We start from the raw sequence: 13,840 nt of genomic DNA on the forward strand, positions 1-13,840 counted from the left end.
TTGCTGTGAATTATTCTTTTATTGTCAATCTATCTGTGACGCATTTCGGCACAAACACAATATAGCGCAACTGCGCTTTCAGATGATTGAGGAAATGCCATCACCACGCCCAACCCTAGGACCGTGCACCGGCACGCTACTACACAGTGCCGACTGATCCATAAAGTATACTCATCTTTGTGATATGCTGATCATAAGCATTAGGACCGGCCCTACAACATGTGCCTGTGGGTTCTGAAGCGAGGAGTGTGCCCATCCCCCTCCCATTACAGCTTTATTAATTAGTTTGTTAAATGATAATCGTTTGTGTAATCAGCTGGAGTTCTCTTTAATAATATATGGAGTTATTTTCTCCGGCTTCCAGAGGTAGAGTTAATTGATTGAAAGCCTGAAAACAGAAAATTACATCTTGCATTTTATTGATGAGAATCGCTCCGGAGAGCACAGTATGTGGTTAACCCCTTCCAAGCACCAGTGTCTCTAAAAGTAAAGGGATCTATTATTTATGCAAAGGCGCATTACTTCTAATGTAAGGGTGATTGCAGAATGCCCACATAGACAGGTCATTAGTAAAAATTCCAGTGGGAACAGTAACGGCCACAGTATTGGTTGTCACCCAACTTTGCCAAAAACAGGTATAATGTTGGTCCCTATTGAGTACGTTGCTTTTGAAGGGATGAACATGACATCCCCTTTACTAAAAACAGTGGTACTGATGATCAGCTCCAGCTCAGTTTCGTCTGGCTGCACATTTCCTCTGCAGTGGCCTCTACAGGGGAAAGGTAGTATTACATGAATGAGAGACCGTGTAATAAGTGGTCTGAGTAAGTCCTCCAAGAGCAGAGGCCACTCTCACTTAGCGGCTCTCAGCTCTAGTAAAAGGGGGTTCTCTCATGATTAATGTAAAAAATAAAAATCAGATCAGATGATAAAAATCATATAGTACATGACAATCTCTTTCTAACAAATCTGGAACCAGCCCTGTACCTCACATGGATCCAGAAATCTCACCACTCATTGCTCTGCTGGATTTATATCAAGCTGGCAGCTCAGGGGACGTTTCTTTTCTGCTGAAGCTCAGGGGGCGTGTCTCAGCGATCCCTCTCACAGCTCAGGGGGCGTGTCTCAGCGATCCCTCTCACAGCTCAGGGGGCGTGTCTCAGCTCTCCCTATCACAGCTCAGGAGGCAATTAAAGGATGAAACTGAGCATGTGCGACCTTCTCAGTAAGCAGGTCAAAGAAATTAGAAAAAACAGCAGGTGGCGCTTTACAGATACATTTTTTTGAATAACTCAGTGGCTATATAAGATTTTTAATTACATGCAGCTACAAAAGTATTCAGATCCAGGGGCTGGTTTGAAAACTGTAGAATATTTTTCGTGGGACAACCCTTTTAATAAAGGGGATTCTAAGTGGGCTCATAAGACAACCCTCCTTGAATCCTAGAAAAATCCAAAAATATTTGTTATACCCATTGACTTAAAACAAGCTTATAAAAATCCATAAGGCTTATTTCACACATTCTGGCTTTTTTCAGATTTTATTTTTTTGCCAACTTTTCTGCCATTTTTCAACTTCTATAAAAAAAACTATGGGAAAATGAGAAGGCGTAGCCAAAAAAAAAAATATATATATATATATATATATATATGTAAAAGAAAACCTAGCACACATTTATGATTGGTGTCACTTTCACTACTAATTTGCTTTACTCACCTATTGATCTTGCGTGACGCTGTCTGCTCCAATCACATCCAATGCTGCGTTTCTACCGACGGCTCCCTGACAGAACTTAGGTGGACACGATTCAACTTGCAGCTGGCCCGTTAGAATGTGTCTGCTGATGATTCCAAGCAGCTTAACACTCAAAGACACTATTTCATTCTGAATGCAGCTTTAGCAGTGACTAGAGCAGAGGACATTCTATCCCTTGGTTCGCAAATCGAGCAATGTATGTCGCTCACCATTATTATATACTGCATAGAGACTGATATATTCAATGACTGTTCTAGATCCCATGATTATGCAAGGTGTCACCCAACTTTCCTAGGTGCAGATGAGCAGGAAACCATTTTGTTACTGTACTGATATAGTACATATTCATAGAATTGGTACTAGTCATGTGTAAAGAGTAATTATACTTTTCTTAAATTTTTGATATGTCATAGGGACATATCCAAACTGTTGATCGGCGGGGGTCACAGCTCTGAGACCCCCACCGTTCGCTAGAACGAGGAGTCAGAAGCGCTCAGCCGAGCGCAGCTTCTCCTCGCTGCTAAGAGCGTAGACGAATTCAATAGAAAGTTTGTGTTCTCCATTCACATCCAAAGCTGCATTCAGTATTCTGCTAGTTGCTATTTGGAATCAGCCCGGACAGCGCTTATCTTGTGCAGATCTGAAATAATATCACTTCTTATACTCCATTCACATCCAAAGCTGCATTCAGTATTCTGTTCACACCTAGATATATTTTAATCTGGAATAACATTACATTTTATACTCCATTCACCACCAAAACGGCATTCAGTATTTTGCTGGTTGCTTCTTGGAGTCAGTCAGCACAGCGCTGACAGACTAACCTTTAGCGCCTCACGTCAGCCTGTATAATGCAGTGTATTCTGGTAAAGTGCATTGTGGGAGATGAAGCGTTTCTTCTCCGTCAGTTTATTGTACAGTGTGTTTTGTAAACACTAGACGCCCTACAATGCTCCAAAGCAGACACCCTGAACCAGCAGGGGATGCAGGGAGGTGTGAAGAGCAATGTGATGACCGTTTCCTATGAGGAAGCCGTCTGGGTGATCAGCTGATCACTGGGGGAAGTTGCAGCCTCTGTGGCCACTACAGGACAAATGTGGTATTACACGGCGTCTATTCAGATCTAATAGTCACAGGTAGATCGGGCTGCGCCAGTCTAATTTCTAAAAGACTGTTCTCATGACTGCCACTTTCTTTCTTACAGATCCAACCACCAGGAAAAATGCAAAAGCCGGTCCGGCTGCCCGCAACAGATACGCAAGTCAGTGGACGCTTAACAGACCCCACCCCACCATATCCGCGCACACACTAACCACAGACTGGAGGCTACCGACGCCGAGAGCCACCGGATCAGTAGACAAGGAGAGCGACAGCTACAGTGTCAGCCCGTCACAGGACACAGGTAACCACTACTAGATGTGCCAGGTACTGGACCTCAGCAGAATTTGCATTTCCTCTGGTCAGACGGGAAGAACTGCACCTCACTTTACTGCCACGTGGGAAAGACGCTTGACGACCCCCTATCATAACCAGAATGAAATGGTCACAGCACCCCATCACTGGTGCCCAGGGGTTTACTTAAAATGTAGGTTACACATCGTTGGCCCCAGAGCAGTATGTAATATGTGCATGTTTGCCTTGCTGCCTAAAGTTTTCCAGACTTCAAGGTTTCTTAGTGTAGTCAGACCCCCCCCCCCCCCCCCAATTATCTGTGTGCAGTGGTTTGGTCCGGACATCATCCTGGCTGCACTGCTGTGGAACAAACCACATACCAGGGACAGGTGGGGGTTCAGACTACATTAAAACAGTGATTTTTTCCCCCTTGTTAATATGAAGCGTAAAGCAGACGCTTTCGGGGGCATGTCTGTGGCAGACGCTTTCGGGGGCATGTCTGTGGCAGACGCTCTCGGGGGCATGTCTGTGGCAGATGCTCTCGGGGGCATGTCTGTGGCAGACGCTTTCGGGGGCATGTCTGTGGCAGACGCTTTCGGGGGCATGTCTGTGGCAGACGCTCTCGGGGGCATGTCTGTGGCAGATGCTCTCGGGGGCATGTCTGTGGCAGATGCTCTCGGGGGCATGTCTGTGGCAGATGCTCTCGGGGGCATGTCTGTGGCAGATGCTCTCGGGGGCATGTCTGTGGCAGATGCTCTCGGGGGCATGTCTGTGGCAGATGCTCTCGGGGGCATGTCTGTGGCAGATGCTCTCGGGGGAATCTCTGTGGGGGCATCTCACTTGGGGGCATCTCCGTGGATTTGCACCCCTTTGGAGTTTACGCCAATAGCACCAGTTCAAGTAAGTGCCATCCCACAGATGCGCTGGGGTCACAATAATACAGAGGTTCGGATGAGGGGCGCCCAAGGGTCGACTAGCAATTTAAAGTGGCCTTGGAAGAAAAAAAACTAAAAGTGGCCCAGATTGTCAGAAGGGGGGGACCAACATAAGTTAACAAGTGAGTCAAAACAAGTATTAATGACACCCCCCTATAGTGCCACCAGAAATAATGCCCCCTAAAATACTCCAGTAATAATATTGTCCCATATAGTGCCCCCAACAATAATAATATGCCCTGCTGTGCTACCAGCAGCAATAATGCCTGCTAAAACGGCTCTATAGTACCTCAAGCAATAAGAACACCCCCTATTGTGCCCCCAGTGTTAAAAGTCCTGTATTGTGCTGCAGTATTAAAATGTCCCCAGTTCTTCCAGTAATGCCCCTATAATATCCCTATTATTAAAATAATTCCCTATAGTGCCCACTCTAATGTCCCTAGTATTAAAAATCCCCCCAGTGAGTAATGCCCTCAGTAGTGGCCCCTTTGACTAATACTGCCTCCTGTAGGGCCCAGCTCCTGCTGCACACTGCTTTCTCTGGCTCAGGCAGTTGCGATCAAATTGATGACATCATTGCATTGGGAGCGTCAGATTGTCATGTACCATCTGGCAGCCGTGCAGGAACCGCGGGCGACCCACTGGGCACTGGCCCTCATTATGGTAGAGTCTGTGGCCAGTCCACTGCTGGGGGGCATAAGTGGACATCCCCTCTCATGACCCACTGACCTGACTTTCCCCTCACGTGCCCGCCCCATGCCAGCATTGCTGATACCATTTGTGTATAAATCCGTAATAATCTGCAGACACAGAAATCCGTGATTCTCTCTGCGGATGAAACGCTTCTCCCTCCAATTCCATCAGTAAATCTGTGACATCGCTGTTCCTATGGTAACTTCATTCATCGGCCTCTCCGGCAAAACTAGATTAGAAACCCTATTACCGGCAGATACGAGATCATGTCTGTCTGATTGGCTTTGTCCGTGCTCTCAATCCGCTGCCCTGGAAAGTCCGGCTACACTGGGGGTTGCTGCTGCTGCTCCTCCACACAAATTAGGGGGCGATGCTGCTTCTCCACTCACACTGGGGGTCGCTGCTGCTGCTCCACACACATTGAGGGGCGCTGCTGCTCTTCCACTCACATTGGGGGGCGCTGCTGCTCTTCCACTCACATTGGGGGGCTCTGCTGCTCTTCCACTCACATTGGGGGGCGCTGCTGCTCTTCCACTCACATTGGGGGGCGCTGCTGCTCTTCCACTCACATTGGGGGGCTCTGCTGCTCTTCCACTCACATTGGGGGGTACTGCTGCTCTTCCACTCACATTGGGGGGCGCTGCTGCTCCTCCACAAAAATTGGGGGGCGCTGCTGCTGCTCCTCACAAATTGGGGGGCTCTGCTGCTCCTCCACACACATTGGGGGGCTCTGCTGCTCCTCCATACACGTTCAGGGGCGCTGCTGCTCCTCCACACACATTGGGGGACTCTGCTGCTCCTCCATACACATTGAGGGGTGCTGCTGCTCTTCCACTCACATTGGGGGGTGTTGCCGCTCCTCCACTCACACTGGGGGTCGCTGCTGCTCCTCCATGCACATTGAGAGGCGTTGCTGCTCCTCCACACACATTGGGGGGCTCTGCTGCTCCTCCACACACATTGGGGGGCTCTGCTGCTCCTCCACACACATTGAGAGGCGCTGCTGCTCCTCCACACACATATGGGGGCTCTGCTGCTCCTCCACACACATTGAGGGGCGCTGCTGCTCCTCCACACATATGGGGGCTCTGCTGCTCCTCCACGCACATTGGGGGGTGCTGCTGCTCCTCCATGCACATTGGGGGGTGCTGCTGCTCCTCCACAAACTTCGGGGGGTGCTGCTGCTCCTCCACTCGCCTCTTCTCCCGGATGCAGCCAGATTTATGAATGTGAATGCGGAAGGTGGAGGTGATTTCCCAATTGAAATACGTCCTGAGCCAATAAAGGGATTACAAGGCGCAATAATTGATTTTCTTGTAAGCTGCTTACCCGATGAGAAATTGTCTTAATATTACCGAGGATGATTAAGCAATTAAAAATCGTATAGATTAAGAGGCCCTGTGCGCGGCCACCGCCAGGCGCTCCAGTATTGATCGTCTGTTTACTTCCAGAAAGTACATTTTGTTCCGATGCAGTCAGTCTTTAGCATTCTGGATTATTGGACATTCCGGACCATCAGTACAGTCCTAATTAGAGGGCAGTGCATGTGCCCATGGGGTAACTTCCAGGGTAGCAGGTAGCGTTGAGCGAATCTAAGTTAACGTAGTAGAATTCGATTCGAACTTCAGGAAAAAATTGCTTCACCGCAAATCCGAATTTCTTGGCACTTTGTGGTAACAAATCAATTTTTTCTGAAATGGCGTGGAAAAAAATGCATACTCTACTCATCCATTTGATTTCCGTGTAGCCGTAAAGGTCATCTTGATTGAAGAAAACGCGTCCGGAAAACATCACTGTACTGTTACACATTGTGCATTATACCTGTACTGTGACATCACTGTGTGCATTATTCCTGTACTGCGATATCACTGTATGCATGATTCCTGCAATGTAACATTAATGTGTGCAGTATCATGGTTCTGTGACCTTACTTTGTGCATTATCCCTGTATTATGACATAACTGTCTGCATTATCCATGTACTGTGGCATAATTCTTTCATTAATCTCGCGTTGTGACGTCACTGTGTGCATTATGCCTCTAATGTTCACTTCATGCAGGTTAGGACGTTTACTTGCAAAGACGTAACTCTTGTTAGTAAGGCTAAAGCTTGTATAAAGACTTTTAGATACAAAGTTCTGGAGCAGTAGTGTTGCTGGAATGTACAAATGTAGTCGTGGGCCCCTGTCTTAGTCATGTAGTAGATACACAGGGGCCACTGTGGATATAATAGGGTAGCTATGTAGAGCAAGATTAGAGATAGTACTCTGAGTGCATGAGGGTGTCACACCCCAATAGTAAGGGGTATTGCTAAGCTCCCCCTGATGGCCCACCCTCCCATACAGCTAGCGGTCTCTATCTGCTGAGACGCTCTGAGTTTATGGGGTGGGACACCATCTTGCACTCAGGGCTACACTTGTACATTCCAGCGACACTTCTGCTCCAGCACTTTTTATCAAAAAAACCTTTATACCGGATTTTTAGCCTTGTAAACGCCCCGGTGCGCTCAGCCCTGGATCTGGTTATCCTCCTCATGCTTAGGCCCCATGCACATGACCGTATCCGTTTTGCTCTATATGAATCGCAGATCCGTAAAGTACGTAAAGAAGCTGTCCGTGTTGCTTCCACAATTTTTGCGGCCCCTTGACTTCAAGGGGTCCACGGTCCACATTGTGCAGACAAGTATAGGACATGTTCTGTCTTTTTGCAGAACAGACATAGGGCTGTAGAAAGCACGTGGATCATCTGTGTGCTTTCTGCATCCCTGTGTCCGTTCCGCAAAAAAGACAGTGGGTCTGCACAAAAATGAGGACGGCACACGGAACCGCATCTGTATTTTGCGGACCACGAAACGGACCCGATCATGTGCATTCAGCCTTACTTTAATCCTGTAAATTAGGAAGGCCAAAATAATTGTAGCTTCTCATGTTCTGGAGGTGGTCATGGTAGAGTGAGCCCCCATTCCACCTTGAGCGTGCCAGTGAAATCTGCCCTAGAATCCCGTAATACGACCATGTGCATGATTCCTAACTTATTTTTTATTTTCACTCTGTCTTATGTGCCAAAAGAGAATTCTCCCATGACATTCTGGATTAACAGAATGTCACTATTCTTCTGGTTAGAGCGTCATACGTATGCAGACAGCAGAGCTCCACCATGACTGTGACCTGATATGTGTGTCTTCTGTCTGTGCCTGGTTCCAGAGAGGCGGCAGCCCAGTAACTGCATTGTGCGTTTTTCTCACAGACCGAGCGAGGAGCAGCATGGTCTCCACAGAAAGTGCCTCGTCCACCTACGAAGAGTTAGCAAGAGCCTACGAGCACGCAAAGATGGAGGAGCAACTGAGACACGCCAAATTCACCATCACAGAATGCTTCATATCAGACACCTCTTCAGAGCAACTGACTGCAGGGACTAATGAGTATACAGACAGTCTGACCTCTAGCACGCCATCAGAGTCTGGGATTTGCAGATTTACTGCATCACCTCCTAAACCTCTTGACGGTGGAAAGGTACAAAACATGGCAGCTCCAAAGGCACATCGGCCAGGTAAGTGCGTTTGGGCCTTCTTCAGGCTTAGGGTACTTTTGGTTTCCTGGTGACTACTTGACTTCCACCCTGAGAAGAGAAAAACACCCACTCTACAATAATGTGGGGGGTTAAAGTGAGTCAGTAGAGCCAAAAAACATCATATAACATGAGGATCTAACCACATAAACTGTTTTACTTCTAGTGCCTCCTGACCAACCTCGGTTGACTGTGTCCAAAAGTACTTCTTCTTCTGTGATCTTGAGTGGTCACTGAGGGTCCATGATCCACAGATTTGTTCTATAGGGTGGCTACAACTCTAATTACGGATAATTTTGAGGTTTCTGATTGGACCATCTTAGCCTAAGACATGCGTTTTGCTTGAACCCTTGAAAAATATATCCATGAGCCAGTGTCCAACTGGACCACCAGAAGATCTTCCAGTTCTTGCCGAGAGGACCATAGTTCATGAAGACCAGCAGAGGAGGTTGAGACATCAGTGTTATTTCCTCTGATGGGCCAAATATGCCCATTCCAACACTGGTTCTGTCCATTCCATAAATCCTGACTTTGCAAAGTATTATGGGTACTAGATAATGAGTCTATAATGAGCCATCTCATAGTTGAGAGCACATTACAGAACATTTTTCAAGTTTTCCGTACAGGCCAAAACCAACCTGTCCTCTTTAACTTATCATCAGGCCACACCCCATTAAAGGAGGTATTCCAGTAAGACATATAGGTCTAATTGGTGGGGATCCAACCCCATGAAACCACACATATTGGAAGAACGGAGGTTGGGTTCCTAGTTTTGAGAATCCTACTGATATGTCAGACATTTCTGAGCTAAGAGGAGTCATGTACTTCACTTCCCAGCAAAGACAGTAGGCGGAGCTCCCTTCTTTTTACTGCCTTATGACACTGCAGTGGGCCATTTCATAGGTATGACAGCTGCCGTCGTCTCAGCGTTAATAGGAAATCACACAGAAGGCGTAATCTCGTTCGGACTCGGCATCCCTTTAAGCGGCGACTCCCCAGGTCCCCAGCTTACTGTTTGCAGCCGCTGTCACAGCAGGCGCAGTCATTCTTGGCCGCTCACCTCTGCGTGTAAACACTGGGCAGGGTGACATTTTCCTAGACTAACAGCCCCTCTATTCCGATTTACCTGTCAGCTGGAGACGTCCAGAAGCTCGGGGGATATTTTTAACCTGAGGATTTTCATAACAAGAATGTTGTGGAAACAAAACCCTGCCGCCTTCTACTTGTCAGAACACCATCCGACCATCAAATACCCTGACAAGCAGCAGATTTAACGACTCAACATACTTGATCCGAAAAAAGTGTCTACATTTTAATTTCATGCCTTTGTAATCTTAATTGTGCCTGGCAGACGCCTCGTATCAGCCGTATCTTCTGACACTGTATTAATGAGCCCGGAGCATTGCAGAAGACTGGGCGTTTGGGCGTTCACTGTGTCACCACAGATTTGTGTGTGGATTAATTTCTTAATATATTTTTACAATCGTTTCAGCTTGATTTTCCTGAGCCTCTGCAATGATAAAATATTCTTTGCCGATAGCCACCACTAGGGGGAGCTGAGGTGATCATGAAATAATAAAATACATTGAAGTCAATAATAAAATACTGTGTAGTAAGCTACAACTAGTGGTGGCTTGAAGAAGACTGGAGATGCCCAGTTGTACTGTCAGAGACACTTTTAGAGGTGTGGAAGTTGCCTAGCAGAAAAGTAGCTGATAAATGGGAAGAGAAAATACATCTAACCAGTACATAGTACATGCCATCAGTACATGCTAAACGGTAAATCACTGGGTAATAGGGACATGGAAAGGGAGTTAGGAATTTTAGTTTACAGCAAACTAAACTGTAGAAACTGTAGCAGGCGGCTGCTACCAAGGCCAATAAGATAATGGGTTTGTCACGGTAGATAAGATAAGGGAAGGAAACAGAACATGACAAGGCAAACAAAACAACTGACTAGGCCCCAAATGCTAGGGAACAAAGGGGTCACCTCCTAGCAATCCCTAAAACACTTTTCCTAAGCTGCTATGCCCATGTGCATATCTCGATGGTAGAAAAGCACATGCCCACCAACCTAAGACTATAACACACTGAACCTAACCCTCAGCTGTAGGGAAGAGGGAAAGCAACACCCAGCTCCTTCAACCACTGAAGGAGCTAGCGTCACCCTAGAGGCCTAGTAAAAACAGACACAGAAGGAAAAAGGGAAAAGGACTTATATAGAGATGTGTTGGAGCAGATGATCCACCAAACTTCCAGAGCTCACACAAGGCAGAACTATAACCCGCAAAGGCTATAGGGAGAGGGAGGAACAAATAGCCTCACCAATTACCTAAAGAACAACACCTGGGAGGAGGTGGGATTCAGTTCTAACCCATAACAAAACAAACTGTCAGATCGAGTCACGTGCAGCAACTCTGACAGATCTCCTCAGAACACCCACAGGGCAGGGCGTGACCAGGTTGCATCAAAAGGGACATAGATGCCCGTGATGACAACATAGCCCTGCCACTCTACAAATCACTGTGACAAGGGGACATCCTCTGCGTCTGGAGGAAAGAAGGTTTGTACACAAGCATAAAAGAGGATTCTTTACGGTAAGAGCAGTGAGACTATGGAGCTCTCTGCCTGAGGAGGTGGTGATGGTGAGTACAATAAAGGAGTTCAAGAGGGGCCTGGATGTATTTCTGGAGTGTAATAATATTACAGGCTATAGCTACTAGAGAGGGGTCGTTGATCCAGGGAGTTATCTGATTGCCTGAATGGAGTCTGGAAGGATTTTCTTTTTCCTAATTTGAGGGAAATTAGCTTTCTGACGGTATTTGCCTTCGTCTGGATAAACACTGCAGAATAACAGGCTGAACTGGAGGGATGGAGGACTTTTTTCAGTCTTATTAACTATGTATGATTGTTTGCATATTAGGTGATGGCATTATTTTGGAGCTGTATGGTTATTTGTATACTATATGACTGTAATACTTAAGTGCTGAATGGTATGATTATTTGTATTCTATATGATGGCATTGGTGTATGGTTATTTGTATATTGTATGACAGCATTATTTAGGCGCTGAAAGATTATTTGCATATTATATGACGGCATTATTTAAGTGGTGTGTGGGTGTATGGTTATTTGCATATTATATAATGGCATTATTTGTATATTGTAAGACGACATTATTTAGGCACTGTATGAATTTTTGCATATTATATGACAGCATTATTTTAAGGTGCTGTTAGGATATTTCTATATTCTATTACGGCATTATTTAGGAGCAGTATGGTTATTTGCATATTGTATGACGGCATTATTTACATGTTGTAAGGTTATTTGTACAGTATATTATATGACGACATTATTTCGGAACAGTATAGTTATTTGCATATTGTATGACAGCATTATTTAGGAGCTGTTAGGTTATTTGTGTATTATATGACAGCATTATTTCGGCGCTGTATGGTTATTTGATGTACGCCATCACTACCACTCTCATATAGTTTATTGATGTTTTTTTCTGACCGGTTAATGGACTAGATTAGAAGACACTTTCTGAGGTGCCTTCTTCTGTCCGCAGTGAGTCTTTTTATGGATTCCAGCCGCTCTCGTGGACTGCTCCTGTTTTCGGTGGTTTGGACTCCAGGGAAAGCAAATCCCTTGAATAAACTTAGTTATATCACAGATAAAAGATTAACCCATTGTGTCCTCGTCTTAAAGGGACACGCTGGACAAAACTAATACATTTTATGTGATGCCTAGTACAGGGTTTGAAGGGGGTGGAGCATGACAGAGCTATTCAAGAAGAGAATCCCTATGTCTTGCCCCGCCCACTTAAGCCCTACACTAGGCATAAGACAGTAGATCGGTTTTGGAGGCTTGCTTGGTATGAAGTAGAATATATACAGATGTAGCGGAACTGAACTTGTCATTGAACTCTTCCTTACTTGCTTTGTGATGACGCTTGGAATTCAGTCATTTCTTATGGCATAAAAAGGATAACTAATAGTAATATTAATAAAATTATTTCTGCCTACAGCCACCACTAGGGGGAGCTCACTTCATAGAAGATACTTCAGTGAGCAATATGCAGTGAATAGCGAGCAGCTTTGCATATGTAAAATGACAGGGCCAGGCGAGATTACTATGCAGGGACATGTACATGTCAATCAAGAAGGGGAGGGAGGGGCTGGCAGAGGAAACAGGAGGAGCCAGAGTGCACAGAGCGTCTTGGGCCCGCCCCTTGGTGCACTTATCTTCCCATTTGCACTTGGATACTTTTTGTCCGGAATGAAGCATGGATGGCTAAGTGAAATGTGTTATTACTTTCAGCTGAGCTAGCCCTACAAGGCAGTGTTTACCACTGATTTTGAATAAGACAGTATACAGGGAGCTCCATCTAGTGGTCACAGCAGGCAACACAATTTTCTCATTTTACTCCAGCTCTGTAACAGAAAACAATGATTCAAATGCTGTACAGCTACATGAAGAAATTAGAATGTAGGACTTATTAGGTGGTCAGGAGGTGGACATGCCCTTTAAGGATTACCATTCCAGTATAGGGGATAGATACTGGATGGAGAATATCCTCTGTTTGTGGGCAAAGATACAGGATCGGACAGGAGAAGAAGTAAGCAGCTAAGAGCTCCAGGGCGGCGGTGGAGAGTTGTATAACTCCCATCAGACAGAAAGGAAATCTTATTTTCCCAAGCTTTGAACTTTCCTGCAGGAGATGACCCTAAAGTGACGCCCGGGCTCTTTTGGCGCTGACTGAATTTCTGCACTTGATGGTTAGTGGCACATCTAGTGCGGGGGAGGGAAAGAGGGCGGCACTATTTATAGAAGTGAAAAGTCATAGGAGGATGTGCATTATACTCCCTGTAATCCCTGTGCTAAAATGCTGAGGATAGTAGTGTTCTATGTATAGGGTATAATAGAATTCTATTATAGTCATGGCCAGTGGTTGGGTCATGTTGGGAGTTGTAGTGTTCTCTGTGTACAATATAATAGTGTATTATTGTCATGTCCAATGGTTGGGTGTTGTAGTGATCTATGTGTAGAGTATAATAGGATTTTACTATAGTCATGTAAGCGTTTGTAGTGTTCTATGTGTAGAGTATAATAGAAGTGTATTACCGTCATGTTAGGGGTTGTAGTGTTCTACATAAAGAAGTATAATAAAATTCTATTATAGTCATGTCCAGTGGTTGGGTCATGTTGGGGGTTGTAGTTAGAGATGAGCAAATTTCAGGTTATGAAATTCGTTCACGCTTCGTTTACTGGTAAAAGGTGAATCGCATTATGGATTCCGTTACCACGGACCATAACGCAATTCTATGACGGAGTGCCTTTAGAGGCATTCCGTTATTTGTTCTGTCATAATAGAGGTCTATGGCCTGCATAACAGATCCGTCCCGTTTCCGTTATGCAGGAGAGGTGTGTATTATGGCCATGTCCATTGGTTGGGTCATGTTGGGGGTTGTAGTGTTCAATGTGTACAGTATA

At 45.6% G+C, this 13,840-nt stretch overlaps 1 protein-coding gene across 1 annotated transcript in view; it reads left to right on the forward strand.

Moving 5' to 3' along the window:
* DSCAM (DS cell adhesion molecule) overlaps window positions 1-13,840 on the forward strand; it is a 414,232-nt gene that overhangs the window by 379,095 nt on the left and 21,297 nt on the right. Inside the window, exons 32-33 of the mRNA XM_040423076.1 lie at window positions 2,960-3,157; window positions 8,021-8,323. Of these exons, the coding sequence (XP_040279010.1) occupies window positions 2,960-3,157; window positions 8,021-8,323 (501 nt within the window). The remainder of the gene's footprint in view (window positions 1-2,959; window positions 3,158-8,020; window positions 8,324-13,840) is intronic.

The sequence above is a fragment of the Bufo bufo genome, chromosome 3 (genome assembly GCF_905171765.1).
Source record: "Bufo bufo chromosome 3, aBufBuf1.1, whole genome shotgun sequence".
In the NCBI taxonomy this organism is placed as follows: domain Eukaryota; kingdom Metazoa; phylum Chordata; class Amphibia; order Anura; family Bufonidae; genus Bufo; species Bufo bufo.